Raw genomic sequence first — 21,008 nt, 5'->3', positions numbered from 1 at the left:
ATTGTTGCATTTTAAATCAGTTCCCTTTCCTTTTAAAATCATCGGAAATTTTAAAAAATGAAATTTAGAATACAAATTAAAAAAACAGAAAAATTACATGATTCGTTAATGAAAAATTCAAGATATGAATTTAAAATAAACTTTAACTATAGAAAGGTGTCCTCTAAAAATAGATGATTTATGATTATTAACCTTCCCTTTATTCCCTTTGTACTAAGCAGAAAGTAGTTAAGGGCAGAGACACTTTCCATATATAATCCAAATGGTCAAGCCTATCTCTTCTCCTCTCTTCATTGGTTTTTATGATCTGAGTAACTGAATCCATCTTGTTCTTTCAGTATCTAATACATACATTGTAATCATACCTAGGTTTAAAATTAGGATAAAGGATCCTTTATGGTATGAGACAATTAAATGACTTAAGCTTCCAAAACAGAAAAGAAATAGTGTTATGAAGCACACTTGAGTAAAGTCAGGTTTAGCTCATGTCCCAATGTGACACAATCATGTCAATCAACACTTTGTGCAGAGGTTCACATACACCCACATACACGCATATCTATTCAGATAAAGGTTGTATGACTCAAGTATAAGTCACATCCAGTTCATAGTTCTGGATTCTCAGTTAAATTCTTGTACAGACTTGGAAGGACAAGATTGCTGATTTTTGTAGCATTCCTTCATTTAAAGAGACTATATTTTTATCCATTATCTGTTGGGAAATATAGATACACATGAAGTACTGATGCCTTTTCAATAAAGGTTAGTTTTATTGATTATACATATGGTCTGTATTCCTACATTCACTTGAAATATTATAACATATTAGGTCAGGCTAGTTGTCCATCTGACTCATTACTGCCTACAAGTGCAGGCAGAGCATTCAGTCTTTCCCATACATTTTTCTTGATACTTTTCTAAGTGGAGTAACTTCATCTGATTCTGTCATCTGGGGAATTCCAAATATTGATTTTAGAAGCTTTTCAAAGCCCATTAAAATTGGGTACAATAAGAGATTCTCCACATTATATTCAGAGTTAAGGAGATAACCTGAAGAGGGTAATTCCAAATCACATAGAAAAATAAATTTTTCTACTGGAAGAATATTACAACTTGGTTGTAGTCCTGCTTTTGACAAAAAATATACAGTGGCTGAAAACCCTCATCTAAGGGTTTAGGATGAGGTAACTTGATCAAGTCACAGTGAATTGGTTTGTTAAACCCTGATGGATGGGTTCAACACATCACTCTAAGCCAAATCAAAGCACATTATGGTTTTGTATGTGAATCAAGTTATAAAGAAGTAAAAATCTGACAATTTTCTATGTTTTTGTCTACCAATTTATCCTAATGCTGCAAATTATTTCTTAGCATACATATTGTTAGCCACTTGGACTAATACACAATGCTTTGGGCAGACATTTACTTTAGTCCCTTTCTATTACTGTGAACTAATGAAGATGAGAAGATCTTAAATAGTGCAAGGTAAACAAATTGAGCCCATTTCCCTATTAGTGACATGTAATATAAGCCATCCCTGTAGATGCAGAAAAAGAGGGCAATGCAAAACTGAGTTCCAGAATGGATTAGAAAAGAAAAGAATAAGTTACAATGGTTGCAGCACTTTTACGTTGTTGTTATTTATTAAACAAATTTATATAACCACTCAACTCACACATAGATGACTCCTGGCAGCTTTTTAATGCGGCTGCATTGAGTCATGAGGTTATTTGAGTGTTGAAACCTTTTTGCTGGAAAATCAACAGACTTTGTGATTAATATTCTTGAGATATTTAAAGGAGAATAAACAGTTTTAGCTGCAGGAATATTTCAGCATCTGCAGGACTGCAGAAGATTAAGAAAGAAGAGTTGTATCCCAGGGGTGGGTTCTAAATTTTTTTACTACCGTTTCTGTGGGCGTGGCTTATTTTGTGGACATGGCTTGATGGTCATGTGACAATTCTTTAGGATTTAGCAGAGGTACTGGTCTACCAGGCTTTTAACTGCTTGCAGAGCTGTACTGGTCTACTCATTTGTTTTTGGAGGCACCGGTCTACCCATTTATTTTTGCAGGCATTGGTCTACTCATTTATTTTTGCAGGCACTGCACTGTTTTTGGAGGCACTGGTCTACCCATTTATTTTTGCAGGCACCGGTCTACTCATTTGTTTTTGGAGGCACCGGTCTACCAGCACACTGCCTTTTACCACTGATCAGCTGTAGGGCGACCCTTTGAAGCCCGGCGGCAAGAGTTTAAACAACTTTTTTCCTTCTAGCAGATCAGCTGGGACTCAGGAGACAGCAATAGATTGGGGGTGGGGCCAAATAAAAGGTAAGAATAACGCGGGGGGGGGGGCAGAACCAGTTCGGTGACGTCATATCGTCACTGCTACCGGCTCGGCGCAACTGGGCCGAACAGGAGGAACCCACCACTGTTGTATCCTCTCCAGCTAGCCTTGGCTACACTAAAGTGTACTCTTACGCAGAAAGAAGGAAAGATCCACTGGCATTTGTTCTATCAATGCCTGATCAGCATGATAGTGACCTTTTTAGAATCAAATAACATAATACAAAAAATTATAACAAAAGTATAAATTAAAACATGCAAGGCATAGGTATCTTAGGCTATAAGGTATCTTAAACATACTCAATGTACAGGTAGTTCTTGATTTATGACTGCAATTGGGACGATTTCTGGACGTAAATCACTACAGTCTTAAGTTGAGGCACCCACATGATTAGATCCAATTTCACAATTTTTGCGGCATTTATTAAGTGGTGGTTAAACAAATGTCATGAATGTAATTGTGACTTCATTCTTTTGAATTGGCTATATCGCTGGAAACCAGTAAAAAAGTGCTGCTACCAGCAAGAAACATTGCAAATCATATTTATATAACTACAGGATGCTGCAACAGATTGGAAAGGTGAACCAGGGGAAGGGTGGCACAATATTTTACTATGGCCAGAAGTGTTTTATGGGATATAAAGTACTTGTTCCATGCCTGCCATAATTTCAAATGGTTGTTAGGTGACCAATTGTTGGTCAAGGGTAATAATAAGAAATTGATATATTTAAGAAAATATAAGCCATTTTATATGAAAACACTCTACTTTGTCACCAATTATATTTTCTGTATGGATTTTACTTACAAGGTTTTAAGAAACAGAAGTCATAACATATGAGGGATCATTACTCTAAGGAAAAGTCTTCTAAAAAGACAAACTGTACATATTATATTTTAATAAATATACCAGGAATGTTACAAATGTAGAGAACTGAACATAGAACAATGGTGGGTTTCAGCAGGTTCTGACCAGTTCTGGAGAAATGGTAGCAGAAATTTTGAGTAGTTCGGAGAACTGGTAGTAAAAATTCTGACTGGCCCCACCCCCATCTATTCTCTGCCTCCCAGGTGCCAGCTGATTGGGAGGAAATCGGGATTTTGCAGTAACCTTCCCCTGGATTGGTGAGGGAATGGTGATTTTACAGTATCCTTCCGCTGGAGTGGGGTAGGAATGGAGATTTTACAGTATCCTTCCCCTGCCATGCCTACCAAGCCACTCCCACCAAACCATGCCACTCCCACCAAGCCACACCCACAGAACCGGTAGTAAAAAATTTTGAAACCCACCACTGACATAGAACTATTAGAATTGCTTTTACTATTGTAGGGTAGTGTTAGGCCTCTAATGTAAGCTTTAGTTGTGTCCCACAAATTTTGTAGGGATGTCTGGTTTTTATTATTATCCTTGAAGAACCATTTCAGTTCTTCTTCTATTCTTTCCGTATATTCTTTTTCTTTTATTACCTGTGTATTCATCATCCATCTACTTTTCCCCTTTCTCCATCCTCTCCATTCTATTCTTAATGGCTGGTCAGCCCAGTCATTAGTCCCTATCTCTACTGATTGAATCTCCTGTGTTAAGATCTTCGTAGCCCATACCATATCTATCCTTGACCAGGATTTATGAGGGTTGGTGTAATATGTATATTTTTCCTCTTTTGGGTTGTATAGTCTCCAGATATCTACTAAATTTAGTTCTTCTATAAGAGATAAAAATGTTTTCGGCAGCAAATTCTTCTTATTTTTTTTTAATCTGATTACTTCTATAGTCTTTTTTGGCATTAAGCATTAAGATCGCCTAACAGAAATACATTTTCTATATTTTGTTCTATTATTTTTTCATGTAGTTTTTGGTAAAATTCTTTTTGCTCACTGTTTGGTGCATATACTACAACTAACAACACATTTTTGCCTTTAAGATTAACTTCAATCATCAAAGTTCTTCCTATTCTATCTACATATTTCAATTTACTTTCTATCTCTTCTTTAACATACACTGCTATGCCTTTTTTCTTTTCATCTGTTAATGATACATATAGTTTCCCTAGTTTTTTACATTGCAGGTACCTTTCTTCCTGTTTTCTTATATGGATTTCTTGAAGGCACACAATATCTGCTTTTTGTTTAATTAATTTCCTGAATGATTGGTTTCTTTTGACAAAAGAGTTAAGTCCGTTTATATTTAGTGATATAATTTTCAGATTTCGGTCCATTTTTAAAAGTTGTTCTTGTTCCTTTTTATTCCTTTACTTCCTGTCCCTTTTCTTAGCTTGGTTTTGTGCCCTTGTCGTTACTCCTTCTTCTTCTTGGATTTCCTCCTCTTCCTCTTTTTCTTTCTCTTGACTGTCCTCCTCACGTGAAGTCACTTGATCTTCTCGTCTTAATGTTGATTTAACTCTCCTTCCCGCCTCTTCTCTTCTGCCATCCGTTCCTTCTAGTTCTATCACTTGGTCGTATAAATTTTGTGCCTTTTCAATAGTGTCAACTTTTATCTTTTTCCCCTTCCACGTGGCTAGTAGTCCTTCCGACATTAACCATCGAAATAATATTTGTTTTCTATTTAATAGTGCAGTGAGGAATCCATAATCTTTCCTCCACTCTCTAATTCTTTTTGGTATTTGTTTTAATGTTATTATCTCTTTTTGTTTATAATATATAGGTTCTTCTTTAACTATTTTGAAAACGATGTCTCTGACCTTTTTTCTCACAAATCGTATGTGGACCTCTCTTGGGAGTCTATGTTGTCTCGCGTAGTTGGTGTTTACTCTGAACACTTCATCTATTTCGTTGATAATTTCATCTTTATCTCGTTGCAAAATTTCAGCTATTATTTCGGCCGTTACTAGTGTCAGATCCTTATCTCTCTCTTCTCTTACGTTTTGAAATCTTAGATAGAATGCCGCTCTTTCCATTTCTAATTGTGCCACAGTGTTTTCAAGCTCTTTATTGAGACCTGTCATTTTCTCATCTAATAACTCCAATTTCTCTTCTGTTTGCTCTGTTTTTTTTTTCCTATGGCCGTAATCCTTTGATCGTTTTTTGTGATTATCTCCTGAATGGAGTACATTTTTCCATCTAATTTTTGTATATCTTCTTTAACAGAGTTTTTAATTTCATCCAGATCTCTCCTGGTTTCCTCATGATTTCTGGACATACACTCTTGCATTTTTAACATCGTCTCTTGTATTGTCACCAACGTGGTCTGGACAGTCTGCATACTCATGGCAGGGGTTTGTTTTTCAGTCGAGAAGATCCCTTCTATAGTTTTTTGCATCGCTGGAGAGGCCATTAGTCCAATTGGTGTTGAAGTAGGCTTCTTTCCTGCTTTTACTGTGGTTACTGTTGTAGATGTCATTTCTTTCAGGATTTTGTATTGTTTTTCTACAATTCTGTCTATTCTTTCCCAAATCAGCATCTGTTTCTTAATCAATTCTATGTACTGTTAGGTACTAAGGTTTTTAAGTAAATTTAAATATCCTCTATTTCTATTATTCCTATGATAAATATATACTCAAATATAAAATCTCAATCTATATCACCTTACTATTTTACTTTATATCACTATCACTATAATTCCAATTAATTTTGATTCAATTGATTAAGCTATATGATACTATAAATACTATATATCCTATAAAATTATTTTAATAATACAGACTTATACTAAATATTATAATATTCTATCTCTAAAATGATTAATTAATTAGTTATCTAGCAAGCAATGTAATAAGTAATAGTATAAAAACTAAAATATTACAATATATAGACAGTACTTTGTTAATATGTGTATATATAAATTAATACTGTTTAAGTTAAATTGATCTTCTAATAAATAATTAATAGTAAAATATAAACAATTAATCAATAAGACTTAATAGTTCAGTATATCGTTAATATTGATAGTTAGTATATTTAAGATATATGTAAAATATATGTGGAATATATATAGATTTCCTCTCCTTTTAGGAGTTAATCACTATGAAGTTCTTCTGTTGTTTTCTCTAATCACACTTTTACAGCTCTCCAGGGTCCACCAATATTAGTCCAAGGGAGATCTAATCTTCTTAAAGACAGGAAACAAAGCACACAGCCTTTCACTATTACTGTCCAAAATGGCGATCTCAACTTTCCAGCTTCTCTTTGTATCAGATCAGTTATTACCTATATTGTCCTTCTCCATCAGTGCAGCTTTATCTAACAAAAACCAGCGTCCTGCTTCCTCTCGTTACTTTCCTCTGATTACACTCTCTTCCAAACATCTCTTCACTGTATAGAACTGATATGACAAAAACCAGCGTCCTGCTTCCTCTCGTTACTTTCCTCTGATTACACTCTCTTCCAAACATCTCTTCACTGTATAGAACTGATATGACAGATTTCGCTGAGTCACTTCACTCCCCTCGTTATTTGCCACTTGCGCCTTTCTGAGTCTCTCTGTCTTTCCGCTGCTCCTCTGGACTCTAAGGTTTATCCCCTCCTCACAGTAATCATCAATAAAATTATTTCAACTTTTTGTTCTCCTGCTCGCCAATCTTCAACCCATTCTCACTCTTTCACTTCCTGCTTTTGTGCTTAAGACGTCGAGTCTCTGGTTCGGCCAATCGGCCTTCTTCTTCCTGCGCCCGGAATAAGGGTTCTTCTCGGAGCGGCGGGAGACCGCACCTCTCCGCACCGCTTCCTCCGAAGTATTCCTCTTTTTGTCGGTCCATCCCAGGTCCGATCTTTCCTGTAGCGGGCCCTGAAACGCTGAAAATCGACACGGAATACGGAGCGCTCCTTCTCCATGTCACCTCGACCCACGCCTCAACCGGAAGTCTTCTAGTTCCATAACTAGTTTTTAAAGTTAATTTAATAGGTCTAATGTATAATTTGTTTGAAAACAATAGGTCCAGGCCTTACTATTTTAATTTAGATCTACTGCATTTTTCTCTCTGCTAGCAAAAAATTTACATAATCTCAAGGGTTAGATTTAGCAAATGCTTCCCAATTTTGGCCCACAATTAGAACTTTGTGATATCTTACCAGTTTGGCTGAAAGACAGTGACTGACAATGACAGTTATATAATCAGCTTTCATAGCGTCGGTAGATTTGAATATGGGTTTCCTTATTTCAGAGCCCAAATTAAAAACATTTTAAAATTTGAAAGAATTTTTAAAATAAAGTCCAGTGGTCATCCAAAGACACATAACTTGATTAAATTCAGTGCAATAGTATCTTGTTAACTACATTTTTCTACACAATATCTCATACTTAATGGTGTGGAATTCTGGATATAAATGGCAAATATAATTCAGAGTATTTGTGGGAACACACAGAAACGCTTTAAACCACAATTACGTGACAGATGTAGTCAGCAGTCCCACAAGCATAGGTAAAGATGCAGCTGCATGGCCATGATTTGCCCTTGAAATCTCAAATGCCTGAGAAACTATATTTAAATGTCGAGATCATTCTTTGTACATTGGGTACAGGAAGCTTTTCATCAATAGGGAATGCTGTTATGAAGTGTAGAATTTTTGCAGGCTGTCTGTTTTCAATAAATGACTCAGAACAGATCCTTTTGGAAAAGTAGGCTGGAATTCAGGGCAGTAGATTTTCTCCTTGATATAATGTCTTGGTGTCTAGTATAAGTACTTTTTAAAAAATTCTAGAACTCATGAGGGCTTTTAAAGTTGCTTCAACCTCAACTTTTCATTAAATGTAAATAATAATAAAATAAAAGAGGAGAAGCAGCTGTGTGCTATGTGTATCAAGGGATATTTTCTTTTCCAGTTTCCTCTGTAGATTTTGATATATTTTCCTGAGGAAATAATAGAGATTTCTGCTAGACCACAGACTGTTTATGACTGTAGTTATTGTTTATCGTATTTTAATTAATTCAAATTTGTACATTTGACCTAGGGTGAACTATTGCTTAACTGATCTTAAAATCAGTCAGTGCCACTGTTTTGAAACTGGCTCTAAGACTACACAATTAAATTAGAAAGATTATCATGATGGTACATTTTATTCAGGATAATTCTGATAGCGGCTTACACATAAAAAGGAATATGTAATTAATAAACTATGGAAGTTTTCAGTCTTTTTATTATGCTAAAGAAAGAGCTGAATAATCAATTTTTTTGTGCTCAAAGTGCTTTTACACGTTGTTAACAACAATAACAACAACAACAACAAAATAGAAATCTCATATATAGATATTCCACTAGAACTATCAAATAGTATATGTATAGTGTGCATTATATACATTCTCTAAAAAGAAGGTATGTCATAATGTACAAAATAGAAATATGAGACTTCCAAAGCATTTGTAGTAATTAAAACCTACTTCACAATAAATATGCTTTTATTTGAGACTACTTTTGTAATATCTGAATGTGCCATTAGAAGTAGTCCTTGTTTAACAATTGTAATTGGGACTGGTAACTCTGTCACTAAGCAACCCAGTCATAAAATGTAATGCCACGTGACCATGACAATTTAGAGTGGCAATTGCAGAAGTTCCAGTTGTCCTTACTAGGCAAATCCTGGGTGTCACAGTAAGCCATAGTCATATGATTGGCATTTACAACCTCCTGCCTAACCCTAATCTTTGACTCTGCTTGTTGGAAGCCAACTGTGAAGCTCACAAATGGCAATCATATGACCATGGGACACTGCAACTACAAGGAACATTTCCAAGTCCCTTCTTTCAGTGCTATTGTATCTTTGAACAGCCGCCGAATGAAAAACACCTGTACTGCCTAACTTTGGGATATTCAGAATGTTGAATGGTTAAGAATATATAAGATCTGGAAAGAGATTTTAGTAAGACATATTGACAATAGAGAAATACTGCCCAAGTGTATTTAAGCTGTCCTTAAATACCACATTTCAATTCTTACTACGTTACAGAGCTCCCAATTACGACATTGTACATGCGAACAAGTTAACTTCACTACTAATGTGGGCAGCCTCCTGCCCACACCCTCTTATCTTTCTTGGTGACCTCAATCTACCTCTTATTAATTGAACCCTAAACGAATGTACAACTGAACCCATACATGCAACCCTGTACAATGCTGTTACTAATCTGGGACTGGATCAACTAGTAACTAACAACACTAGACTTAACAACTGCCTTGATCTCATCTTCTGCAACAGTTTAAACTCAATTTATGGACTACAAATAAAAGAACCCTTTTCCAACAGTGACCACAGCATGATTGACTTTTGTCTCAATATACGTCCTTACAAAAATTATCATAATGATGGGATCCCCAATTATAACTTTAAAAAAGCCAACTATTATCTCATAGACACCAACCTCTCATCTCTTGGTTGGCAAGTTTTATTCACTGACTGTAATACTGTCAAAGACCATTATAACATTTTTTTGCTCGAAGGCAAAAGAGTCATTAAACTATATGTACCACTAATAACCCCCAAAACCAGAAAAAACAAATTATCCATAACAATAAGGAAGCTCCAATAAAAAAAAAATCTCTTTGGCGGAAAAACAAAACTGACTACGTAGCTAACTTTAAAAGCAGCTACAAAAACTTACGGCACCAGATGAAGGCTGAATGCACCGATTATCACATCAAACAAGAGGAAAACCTTGTGCGCATGAAATCTACCTGCACCTTCTATAATTTTGTAAACAACAAACATAAAGATTCAAGATCCATCCCACCTCTAAAAAAACCTAATGATAAAGACTGTAATGATGAAACCATTAAAGCCAACTTCTTTAACACATTCTTCAGCTTAGTCTTTGTAAACAGCAATGGCTCATTTTCCACATTTCCTAGTCGTACCACAACTAATTACAACACTCTAATACATATAGATTTTACAGAAGATAACGCTGAAAAGGCATTACACTGCCTAAAACCATCTTTATCTATTGGACTTGATGGACTATGTGCCTACTTCTTAAAAAAGCTTTCCACTGCCATAGCAGAACCTCTAAGCATAATCTTTGAAAAATCTTTCAGTACCAGGTCCTTGCCCAACCTGTGGTCACTAGCCACGGTCATCCCTATCTTCAAAAAGGGAGACACCAGCCTAGTTGAAAATTATAGGCCAATCTCTTTTATGTTGCATCACCTGCAAAGTCATGGAATCAATCATAAACCAATCCATTATCTTCAATTTAGAGACAAACAATCTACTCTCTAACAAACAATTTGGTTTCAGAAAAAATTTGCAACTCCTACACTGCAAAAACATACGGACTACACAACTAGATCAGGGCAAAGCGATAGACGCAATTTACATAAACTTCTGTGAAGCCTTTTATTCAGTGGTACACGATAAACTACTTCTAAAACTAAAATTTTATGGCATTTCCAGACCCCTGCATAATTGGATAGCTGCGTTCCTGTCAAACAGGCAACAAGTAGTCAAAATAGGGAGCACCCTATCAAATCCTGCACCTGTTAACAGCGCTCTTTATACTTTACATAAATGACCTTTGCAATCATATTATAAGCAACTGTGTTCTCTTCACTGATAATGTAAAACTATTCAATACAACCAACAATGCTGCTACCCTTCAAAAAGACCTTGACTATGTGTCAGAATGGTTAAAACAATTGGCAACTCCAAATCTCAACCAACAAATGCTCTGTCTTCTACATTGGCAAAAAAAAATCAGAACACAAAATACAAGCTGGGCAGATACGACCTCGTAGATGACCCTCTCTCTGTCAAAGACCTTGGACTACTCATCTCTAAAGATCTAAGTGCCAGAGCCCACTGTAACAACATTGCCAAAAAGGCTCTATGAGTTGTTAACCTAATCTTGCGTAGCTTCTTCTCTGGTAATATTGTACTGCTAACTAGAGCATACAAAACATTTGCTAGACCAATTCTCGAATACAGCTCATCTATCTGAAACCCGCACTGCATATCAGACATTAATACAATTGAGTGAGTCCAGAGATATTTCAGGAGAAGAGTTCTCCACTCCTCTGCTCGCAACAGAATACCTTATGCCACCAGGCTTGAAATTCTAGGCTTAGACAACTTAGAACTACACCATCTTCAGTCCGACCTAAGTGTAGTACATAAAATTATCTGCTACAATGTCCTACCTGTCAATGAGTACTTCAGTTTCAACCACAACAATACACGAGCAGACAATAGATATACACTTAAGGTAAACTGTTCCAAACTCGATTGCAGAAAATATGACTTCAGCAAGAGTGGTCAATGCCTGGAATTCACTACCTGACTCTGTGGTTTCTTCCCCAAACCCCCATAACTTTAACCTTAGACTGTCTACTGTTGACCTCACCCCATTCATAAGAGGTCTGTAAGGGGTGTGCATAAACGCACCAATGTGCCTACAGTTCCTGTCCTACTGTCCCAGGGGTGAAATGCTCCCGGTTCTGACCGGCTCGGGCGAGTAGGTAGCAATGGCGGCGGGCAGTTCAGAGAACCGGTAGCAAAAATCCCTTCCCTCCCCAGCCTCCAGCTTGCTTACCTTCGCTCTTCGGACCGAATCCTGAGCCGCTGGTCGCAATGCCTGCCTTGCTTCGCTTGCTGTAATCCCTGCAATCCATTGCATCAGCAAGCAACTGAATCTACCTGCCTGCAATCAAGCTCATCGGTGAGCAGCTCTATCTGCCTGCCTGCCTGCCTGCCTTGTCCCTTCAATTGGGTAAGTTTTTTCCCCCTTTGGGAGCTTTAAAAAAATAGTTAATTGGGGTTTTTTTAGTTGTTCTTTTTTTAGACCTAGCCATTTAAAGTTTAGGAAGTTTTAAATTTACCTGCTTTTATATAAAAATAAAAATAAAATAAAATAAAATAATATTTGTGCAGCTTTCTGAGATTTTGTGTGTTTCTGTAGTGTTTCATTCTAACTTCACAAACACACAAAATCTCACAAAGCTATATGTGGAATTTTGTGTGTGTAAAGTGTGAAAGTTGGTTTTTTGGGCTTTTTGTCGCTGTGTGAGGTTCCTGCTTGTTGCAGGGGCCATTTTGGGTCTAGTACAGCTGCTTTTACATTGTGGGTGATCCAGTTGTGTTGTGTTGTGTTGTGTGTGGGTAAAGTGTGAAAGTTGGTTTTTTGGGCTTTTTGTGGCTGTGTGAGGTTCCTGCTTGTTGCAGGGGCCATTTTGGGTCTAGCACAACTGCTTTTACATTGTGGGTGAGCCAATTGTGTTGTGTTGTGTTGTGTGTGTGTAAAGTGTGAAAGTTGGTTTTTTGGGCTTTTTGGGGCTATGTGAGGTTCCTGCTTGTTGCAGGGGCCATTTTGGGTCTAGCACAGCTGCTTTTACATTGTGAGTGAGCCAGTTGTGTTGTGTTGTGTTTTGTAGGTTAAACAAGGGCAAAGAAGTGATGTTGACTTGGCCACGCCCACCTGACCAACAAGCCACGCCCACCCAGTCACCTGACCACCAAGCCATGCCCACTAATTAAGCCACACCCACAGAACCGGTAGTGAAAATTTTTAGATTTCACCCCTGTACTGTCCCCATTTACTCATATCCATTTCATGTATTCATAATCATGTTTATACTTATATCTGTAATCTTATATATGTTTGACAAAATAAATAAATAAATAAAAATAAAATAAAGTGATGTATGGCATCTTTTATTACAATGTCTGTTTCAAACAAAAGTAATTCATTTCCATATAGCTTTTCAGTGGAATCTATATATATCCAGGATAAATACTGTAAAATTTTCATCATGGATATTTGAATATTTCACACACATTTTTAAAAAATTGCAAATTCCCTCCAGCTACATCCCTATATTCATTTATTTTGGAATAGATCCCACTGATCTCAGTGAGATTTCTTTTTATTAGGTAATCCAGTATAAATTAAGGATATAGTATTCTTCCTCCATTTTAATTAAAAACTGAAGTCAAGCTAATCTACCTCCCCCACATGAGAAAAATATCAACTCTATAACAAAACTCTACAATAAGGAAAATTCAGTCAATTAGTTGCAGGATATTTCATGTCAATTTTTTTTGTTTTTCTTTCTTTTTTCCCCCTCCAACATTAAACCACAATTCCATATCCATCAATCATGTTTAGTACCACTTCTGTGATCCTGACTGAGAATTGGTGCACTATTAGTCTATGGCATGGTTTTCAAATAGGTCAAAGGTTGATAGGATTGGACAAGGGATCTATTATTAAATTTATTGTTTATTAGTATTATTATTAGTATTATTAGTTAAAATAGTACTTATTAAATTATTTTCATATAATATTTTTTGTGTAGAGGAACAATCTGTAATCATGAAGGGGTTGATGAGCTGAAGAGTTTGGGGGCCCCTGGTCTATAGGAGGTTGTGAGAGTTCAAAAAAGCCAAGAGTGATTGAATATCACCAACTTTATCATTCTAAATTGATTGCAACCATATTACACTACGCTATATAATACATTTTCTAGTATCTATAAATTTATTCAGGACTCAAACAAAAATATTGTCTTGCAAAAAGTTTTGGCAAGATGGTGATTTTTTTCATCCTAGATCCTACACACTTTATAATTCAAGAAATACATAAAATATAAAAAAAAATATTTGTATGCTTTTGAATCTATATATCAGGTTCAGATACTGAAAATTAACCTTTCAGAGACAGCAAGCTTAACTGCAAATAACTGAAACGAGATTAAAACTATCAAGTAAAGCAGTCAAGAATTATATATTTGGTAATACATCAAAATTGCCGTTGAAGCTTCCAAAAGTTCCAAGTTTTGTATTTTGTATAAATAAATAAAAACATGAAAATTATGGTGGGGGTAGGAGAATCTCATTCCAAAGAGCAGGCACCATAACAGAGAAGACTTCCTGGATCCTCACAAATTCCTTTTATCTAAGGGTCTTGGAAAGCAATCACTCTATAGCAGAAACCATAGGAGTTAGGCCAGGGGTCTGCAACCTTAAACATTCAAAGAGTCATTTGGACCTGTTTCCCACAGAAAAGAAATCACTGGGAGCCACAAAACCTGGGTAGGCATGGCCAACTCGCTGTTACTCACTCCCACCCAGTCACATGATCCCCCCCAGCCACACTTACCCAGGTTTTGTGGCTCCTGGTGTTTTCTTTTCTGTGGGAAACAGGTCTCTCTCTCTCTCTCTCTCTCTTTCTTCCACTCTCTCTGTCTCTCCCTCCCTCTCTCATCTCACTTTCTCTCATCTCTCTCTCTATTTCTCTCGTGTGTGTGTATTCCCTCTTGAACCATTTCTAAAAACAGGCGAGGGTTGGTGGGTTTTGTTTTGGGTTTTTTTGCTGATGTTGTTCTTTCGTCTTCTTTGGGTGCTTTTTACCATATTTAAATCAAGAGTCATTTCAGGTTTCCAGATAAATGAAGCTCTTTCGTCCCCCTGCTGTGGCTCCCTGTCAGCTGAACACACCACTGGCTGGCCCCACCCCTCGCCCTCCCCTCCCAGTCACTCCACGCCTGGCCTGAGAAGGTAAGGGTGACGGCAGAGGATGGAGACTCGCTCCATATTCCAGAGTGGGAACAAAGCACCCCTGTACTTCAGTGGTGGGTTGCCCCCTGTTCGCACTGGTTCTATAGAACCGGTAGTAAAACTGGCGGGAGGCTCCGCCCACCGATCCCATCATCAAATGCTTCTGTGCATGCACAGAAGCTTCTGTGCATACGCAGAAGAGCATGCATGTGTGCGCTCGCTTTGCGCGGCCCCATTGTGAACTGGTAGTAAAGGTAAATAGAACCCATCCCTGCTGTACTTGTATATCTTGCAGGCACTTCTTCCGGCCCTTGTTAGTGCTGCATGCACCTTGATCACTTGGAGAGACGCATGACTTGCTCTCTGCCCTGAGACACTGGTTCAGCCTGGCTACGGCTGATGACGCTGCTGTTCCCACTTCCATAGCCTGTCCGCTGCTCTCACAGTGCCTTGCGCAGTAGTTAAATTTAGCACGCTTCACAATGGGTGAGACGGTGTCCCCTCCTCCTCCTGGAGCCCATTACAATGCAGAGCATCAGCTGCAGCTGGGCCAGTGTCTTGGGTTGGAGAGCAAGTTGCGCATCTCCTCGAGCGACCGAGGTGTGTAAAGCACCAACAAGGGCCGGAAGAAGCGCCTGTGAGATATGGCAAATACAAGGTTGCTTCGCTCCTGCTTTGGAATATGGAGCGAGTCTCCATCCCCCACCATCGCCCTTACCTTCTCAGGCCAGGCGAGGAGTGACTGGGAGGGGAGGGTGAGGAGTGGGACCATCCAGTAGTGGGTTCAGCGGACAGGGAGCCACAGCAGGGGGACGAAAGAACTGCAGGTGGCTCCGCAGTGATAGGTTGCATACACCCGAGTTAGGCAATGCCTCAAATAACTTGCCTCTATTCGGGAAGGGAAGGGCAAAAAGAAAAAAAATTCCATATGTTCACTTGGAAATAGAAAAACAATATTCTCCACATTGTTCTTGTGGTAAATTCTATTTTTTTTAATAAAAAACCTCAATTACTTCCACCCAATTTTTATAAATTAATAGGAATGTATTACCTTTGTATGTTAAAGAAAGAAAGGACAGAGTTAGTTGTAGGAAGCAAAAATGGACAGAAAGATATTTTGCTATTATAACTGGCAGGCAAGTGCTACGTGGGGGACAAGCAGGAGAATTTTAGAAAGGATTAAATAATATTCTTGTTTCTGCTTCAACTAGCACTTCCAAAAATGGCTTGCTTTGATTCTCAGATATCTATAAACCTAAAACCTCTCTTAATGTTTTTGGCAAACTGATAGATGTTCCATGCAAAGTAACCCAATGTTAAGCTTTCTATTTTTAAAGTTTTTCTGGAGTAACCATCAGTTTCAAAAATGAGCTGTCATTCATCTTACTGTGAATCTTCTGGAAATAAACAACCCAAATCTATTATGAATAGGAGACATATCAAAATTATTTTATATTTCTACATTTTTCATTGTAAATATAAAGCATGGTCCAGGGATATCAAAATATTCTCATTTACTATATGATTTTTCCACAAGATTCTGTAAAGACTAGACTATGCTGTTGAAGTAATTAGCTCTAAAATCTTCATTAGAAATTTTTCTCCTGCTTATTTATATTGTTACAGGAAATGCAAATAAAGTTTTTGGTAGACAGTTGCATTCTATCCTTTCTGTTTAATATTCTTGATTGTAGTGACTATTCTGATTTGAAATGTCATAATCCTGCTGAGTCATCTGACTAAGCAACTTGGCGATTTATGAGTATGAAGGAACCAGTATTGGCCCTTGTGTTTAGCTTGCACATATAGGAAATATAAACAAATAGCAGCAGGAAACGTAAATGGAGTTCTGTTTGGGATTATGGGCTTTGTAGGTAGACACTGTGGCTATCTATATTTCCTTCTATGTTGATTTTCTGAGGTAGGAGAGGCAATATGAGAATTCTCAAAAAGCCATGAAGAAGTAAAAATGAGAAATGAAGAGAAATGAAGGAAGTGGCTTGGGATGCAGCAAGAATAAATCATTTGGCTCCACATGGGAACAGGACATCAATTTGCTGTTGATGTGTGGAATGACTGATATGGAGGTTCAGTGCTATGTAAGCCAAGGTAGGTCACCTTGCTCCAATTTCACAATTTATGAATTTACAATAGAAATAAAAACAAAATGCAATTTTCTAGTATTAAATTAATAGTGCTTCTGAACTGCTTTGCTTAAAATCAAACAAACCTTATTTTATTTTTGTTCGTTAATAAAGAGCAATGTTTGCTAGTGAAGAGTTTTCTTAGAAAGAATGAGTTAAAACACTGCATTCAATTTCATAAGCAAGCACTGCAACTGAATTTCCCCTCTATGGATCTCCATATGCTCCAAAGAATCCCTCAAACTTCAGAGAAGACCTGGAAGTTAAACAATTGAGTTCAGGAAGCAAAGGGGATAAATTTTATTTTTGATTCTTATTTATTAAAATGCCTGGTAGCTCAGTCTGGCAAGATAAATCAGAATGCAAAAGCACTACCCTATGCTGCCTTGATTTTAGACTATATAGGCCAACTTTTTTGAACTACAGCAGCCCTTGTTTCCCTGCACATTTTTATTTGCAAACCAATTCAATTTATGCCTGCAGTCTGTAGTTTAGATTAAACAAAAAAATGCCAAACTCATTAGTGGATTACCTGAACTGAGATTACATGGCAATCGACAAAGTAGATCACAGCCTACTTCTTGGTAAGCTAGAAAAAAGTGGCATAGATAGCACTACCAGCAGATGGTTTTGTAACTGGCTGACAAACCGTACTCAATGAGTAGTCTTTAATGGGTCTACGTCTACATGGAGGGAAGTAAGCAGTGGGGTACTACAATATTTTGTCTTAGGCCCAGTACTCTTCAATATCTTCATAAACGACTTAGATGAGGGAATAGAAGGGGAACTTACCAAATTTGCAGATGATACTAAGCTGACAGGAATAGCCAACACCCTAGATGATAGACTCAAAATCTAGATGGATCTTGACAGACTTGAACACTGGCCCTATCTAACAAAATGAAATTCAATATAGAGGAAAGTGAAGTCTTATACTTAGGCAAGAAAAACCAAACATACACATATAGACTGGGTAAAACCAGGCTTAATAGCAGTAACTGTGAGAGGGACCTTGGAGTCTTAGTGGACAACCAGTTAAATATGAGCCAGTAGTGTGCAGCCAAAAAAACCAATGCAATCCTAAATTGCATTAACAGAAGGATACAATGAAGATCAAGTGAGGTACTAATACCACTTTATAAAGCCTTAATAAGGCCACACCTAGAGTACTGCATCCAGTTTTGGTCACCACACTGTAAAAAAGATGTTGAGAGTCTAGAAAAAATGCAGAGAAGAACAACCAGGATGATCAGGGAACTGGAGACTAAAACATATGAAGAACGGTTACAGGAACTGGGCATGGCTAGTCGAGTGAAGAGAAGGACCAGGGAAGACATGATAGCAGTGTTCTAGTATTTGAGGGGCTGCTACAGAGAGGAAGGGGTCAAGCTATTTTCCAAGGCACCTGAAGGCCAGACAAGGAATAATGGATGGAACAGATCAAGGAGAAATTCAACCTAGAAATAAAGAAAACTTTTTGACAATGAGAACAATCAACCAATGGAACAGCTTGCCTTTGGAAGTTGTGGGAGCTTCATCACTGGAGGCTTTCAAGAAGAGATTGGAATGCCATTTGTCAGAAATGGTGCAGGATCTCCTGTTTGGGTGGGGGGTTGGACTAGATGACCTACAAGGTCCTTCCAACTCTGTTAATCTAATCTACATTTTTGGAATCTAACTATTCCTTTTGTAGAATTTTTTCTTTTTTCTTTACCAGTGCCTGGTAGCTATCAATGGTAATTTATTACCATTGGTTATACTTATTCCACAATCTATTTAATTCTTTCTAATATTGTATTGTATTAATACTATTTAATCCTGTTTTCTTTTAGTGTTTGCAATAATGTTATTTACTATGTCCCCATCTTTCCCAAGTCATAGAGCCATATTTGATTTCTGCTTGAGACAGCACAATTCAAGGCACAATCATAGTATCAGAAACAGCAATGTTTCTATCATTCTAGTTCTTCCTACAAATTATAGGGGATGCTGAAGTTTCAACAAAACCCTCAGATTATTTCATTGCTCGGTTTTTATGACTTTATTTTTTTTACTTTATTCTAAAATTTGTACTTCATTCAAAGATCCAGATTTTTTTAATACTTAGTTTTAGACATTTACAATAGAAACTTCTAATCAAGCTAGCATTATAGCATGATATTATAATTTCAAATGTCATTCTGTAATTATAACAATTAACAACTAGGGGGGAGAAATCATGCTATGATTCAAAATTTGTCACAGTTGAAGATTTCTTTGGTTACCTTTCTTCATTTCACTTGAAAATACTATGATGGATCAGCTACTGTTTATCTGTGTTGATGACTCATTACAAGCTTAAGAAATTCTTAGTTGGTTTGGTTCAACAAAGTGGTACTCATAAACTTAGAATCCTAGTTAATAGTTTTATCACTTCATTTGAAAGATTGCAAAATACCCAGGAATCTTTATCTATCTTATGTTTGCTGTGATTTGCTGCTTAATGGTGTCCTTTTATAAACTAGAATCTTCTGTTTGTAAATACTAAGATTTTTTTTTAAGGAATGGCTTTCATCATATCTTACTTGAGTTCCTGTGAGCTTGTGGCCAGCATACTTCGAATACTTTTATCAGCCAGCGGGCAGCCAGACAGACTGTAAAACAGGTCAGGACAGTCAAGTAAGTTGATATTCGTTTAAGCCAAGTTTTTCCAAACAAACACAACGCTTAAAAATTAAATTAAAAAATTATAATGCAGAAAAGCGATGGGGCGGGCAAGTGCTGCAATATTACATTTTGTAATATAAGTTAACCCTCTGAATATGTTTAACTATAAAATGTGTAGAATTTTTGTTAAAAGGACAAGATAATAGCTATAAAAAAGTATTAGTGATCCATGGGTTAACTATTTTAAAAAGTTAAGAATTTCAAAATTGTAGTTGTTTTAAAAAAACAAGACGTTTATACAACACACAAATTAGCATGCTCTTAAGATCAACATTTATTACTCAAAGGGTTAACACATAGTTCAACATTTTTACTTTGACAGCATTGTTGAGGTAAGCTGAAAACAATAAATTGAAAAGACAGAATCCACCATGAAAAAAATGAAGTCACACCTTCTATGTGAGGCGTAATTACCAGTCACATGACCACTCCCATCACACCCTGGTGTTGGACATCTGCCACCAAACAAAAACAAAAAAACAGCCAAAATAGTAAGTATGTTTAAAAAAACTTTGAAAAGTTTCATTGTTTCCAGTTTAGCTGCAATGTCTGCAAGGGGGATTTAAGCATCCTATCAGAAAAGCTGCAAAATGAACAAAATTTAATGAAATGGTGTTTCAGTACAATATAGCATCATTAGGGACAAGCAGCTTCCATCACTTAAACTTAACTGACGTCTGAAACATTTATATGCTGCAAATGCTGCATGCTCATACTGCAAGGCATATATGTACTTGTTTATTCAGATAAGACAACAAGAGAAAGATAAGGTTAAAAGGGAGTAAAAAATAATTTCACCTCACATTATGCTTACGTTATTAAATCCTTTTTATTCTCTTTGCATTGAGGATATTTGGGTTTAGGGCTTGGGATGGTGACTTCCCCAGGATATCTTCTTTCTTCTAATGCCTCTTGGAAAGGATCTAAATCTTCTGGCTGTAATGAAATGTAAGAAACAAACCTTATTTAAATGGAATGCTATTGTGTTTACTGCTAAAATTTCCAATGAAGTCAAGGACCTTCCTATTTATTCCTCTGGAGAGAAAAAGTCCACAAATAACAACTTTGAAAAGTTTACAGTGCAGGTAGCATCCTATATTGTATTGAAACCAGTGGTTTGCATGAACCAACATTCTGTATAATTCTCATGGTTTTTTAATCAGTACATATTTAATTAAGTGCTGCTCCAAATTCATACCTCTTGTTAAGAGCATTATGTCATTACCAGAATTCTTATAATATTGTGCACAATATAGAATAATATTATATTGGAAGCTTCTGTGTTGAGAGAGAACAACTGGCACAAGGTCAGACAGCTGGGTTTCATGATTAAGGTGGACCTAGAACTCACAGACTCCCATTTTCTAGCCTGGT

The 21,008-nt window shown here is 36.9% G+C and overlaps 1 protein-coding gene across 17 annotated transcripts in view; it reads right to left on the bottom strand.

Annotated features, from left to right (window-relative positions):
- The window catches only part of MYT1L (myelin transcription factor 1 like), a 281,172-nt gene that overhangs the window by 23,558 nt on the left and 236,606 nt on the right, over positions 1-21,008 (bottom strand). For 13 of the 17 annotated variants that reach the window (XR_015731327.1, XM_034432005.3, XM_060689272.2 and 10 more), the window contains 3 exons: positions 20,449-20,570; positions 20,027-20,089; positions 19,493-19,561 (listed from right to left, as the gene is read on the bottom strand). Coding sequence is in view for 15 of the 17 variants with exons in the window: in XM_034432005.3 (XP_034287896.1) it covers positions 19,493-19,561; positions 20,027-20,089; positions 20,449-20,570 (254 nt within the window). In the remaining 2 variants the exon portion in view is untranslated. The remainder of the gene's footprint in view (positions 1-19,492; positions 19,562-20,026; positions 20,090-20,448; positions 20,571-21,008) is intronic. The other 4 variants (XR_015731328.1, XM_034432020.3, XM_034432021.3 and 1 more) reach the window with 1 other exon arrangement.

This window comes from Pantherophis guttatus, chromosome 1 (genome assembly GCF_059756535.1).
Source record: "Pantherophis guttatus breed Tessera chromosome 1, ASM5975653v1, whole genome shotgun sequence".
Classification (NCBI taxonomy): Eukaryota; Metazoa; Chordata; class Lepidosauria; order Squamata; family Colubridae; genus Pantherophis; species Pantherophis guttatus.
The sequence above is the reverse complement of the archived record's forward strand: the minus strand, read 5'-3'. Positions and strand labels throughout refer to the sequence as shown.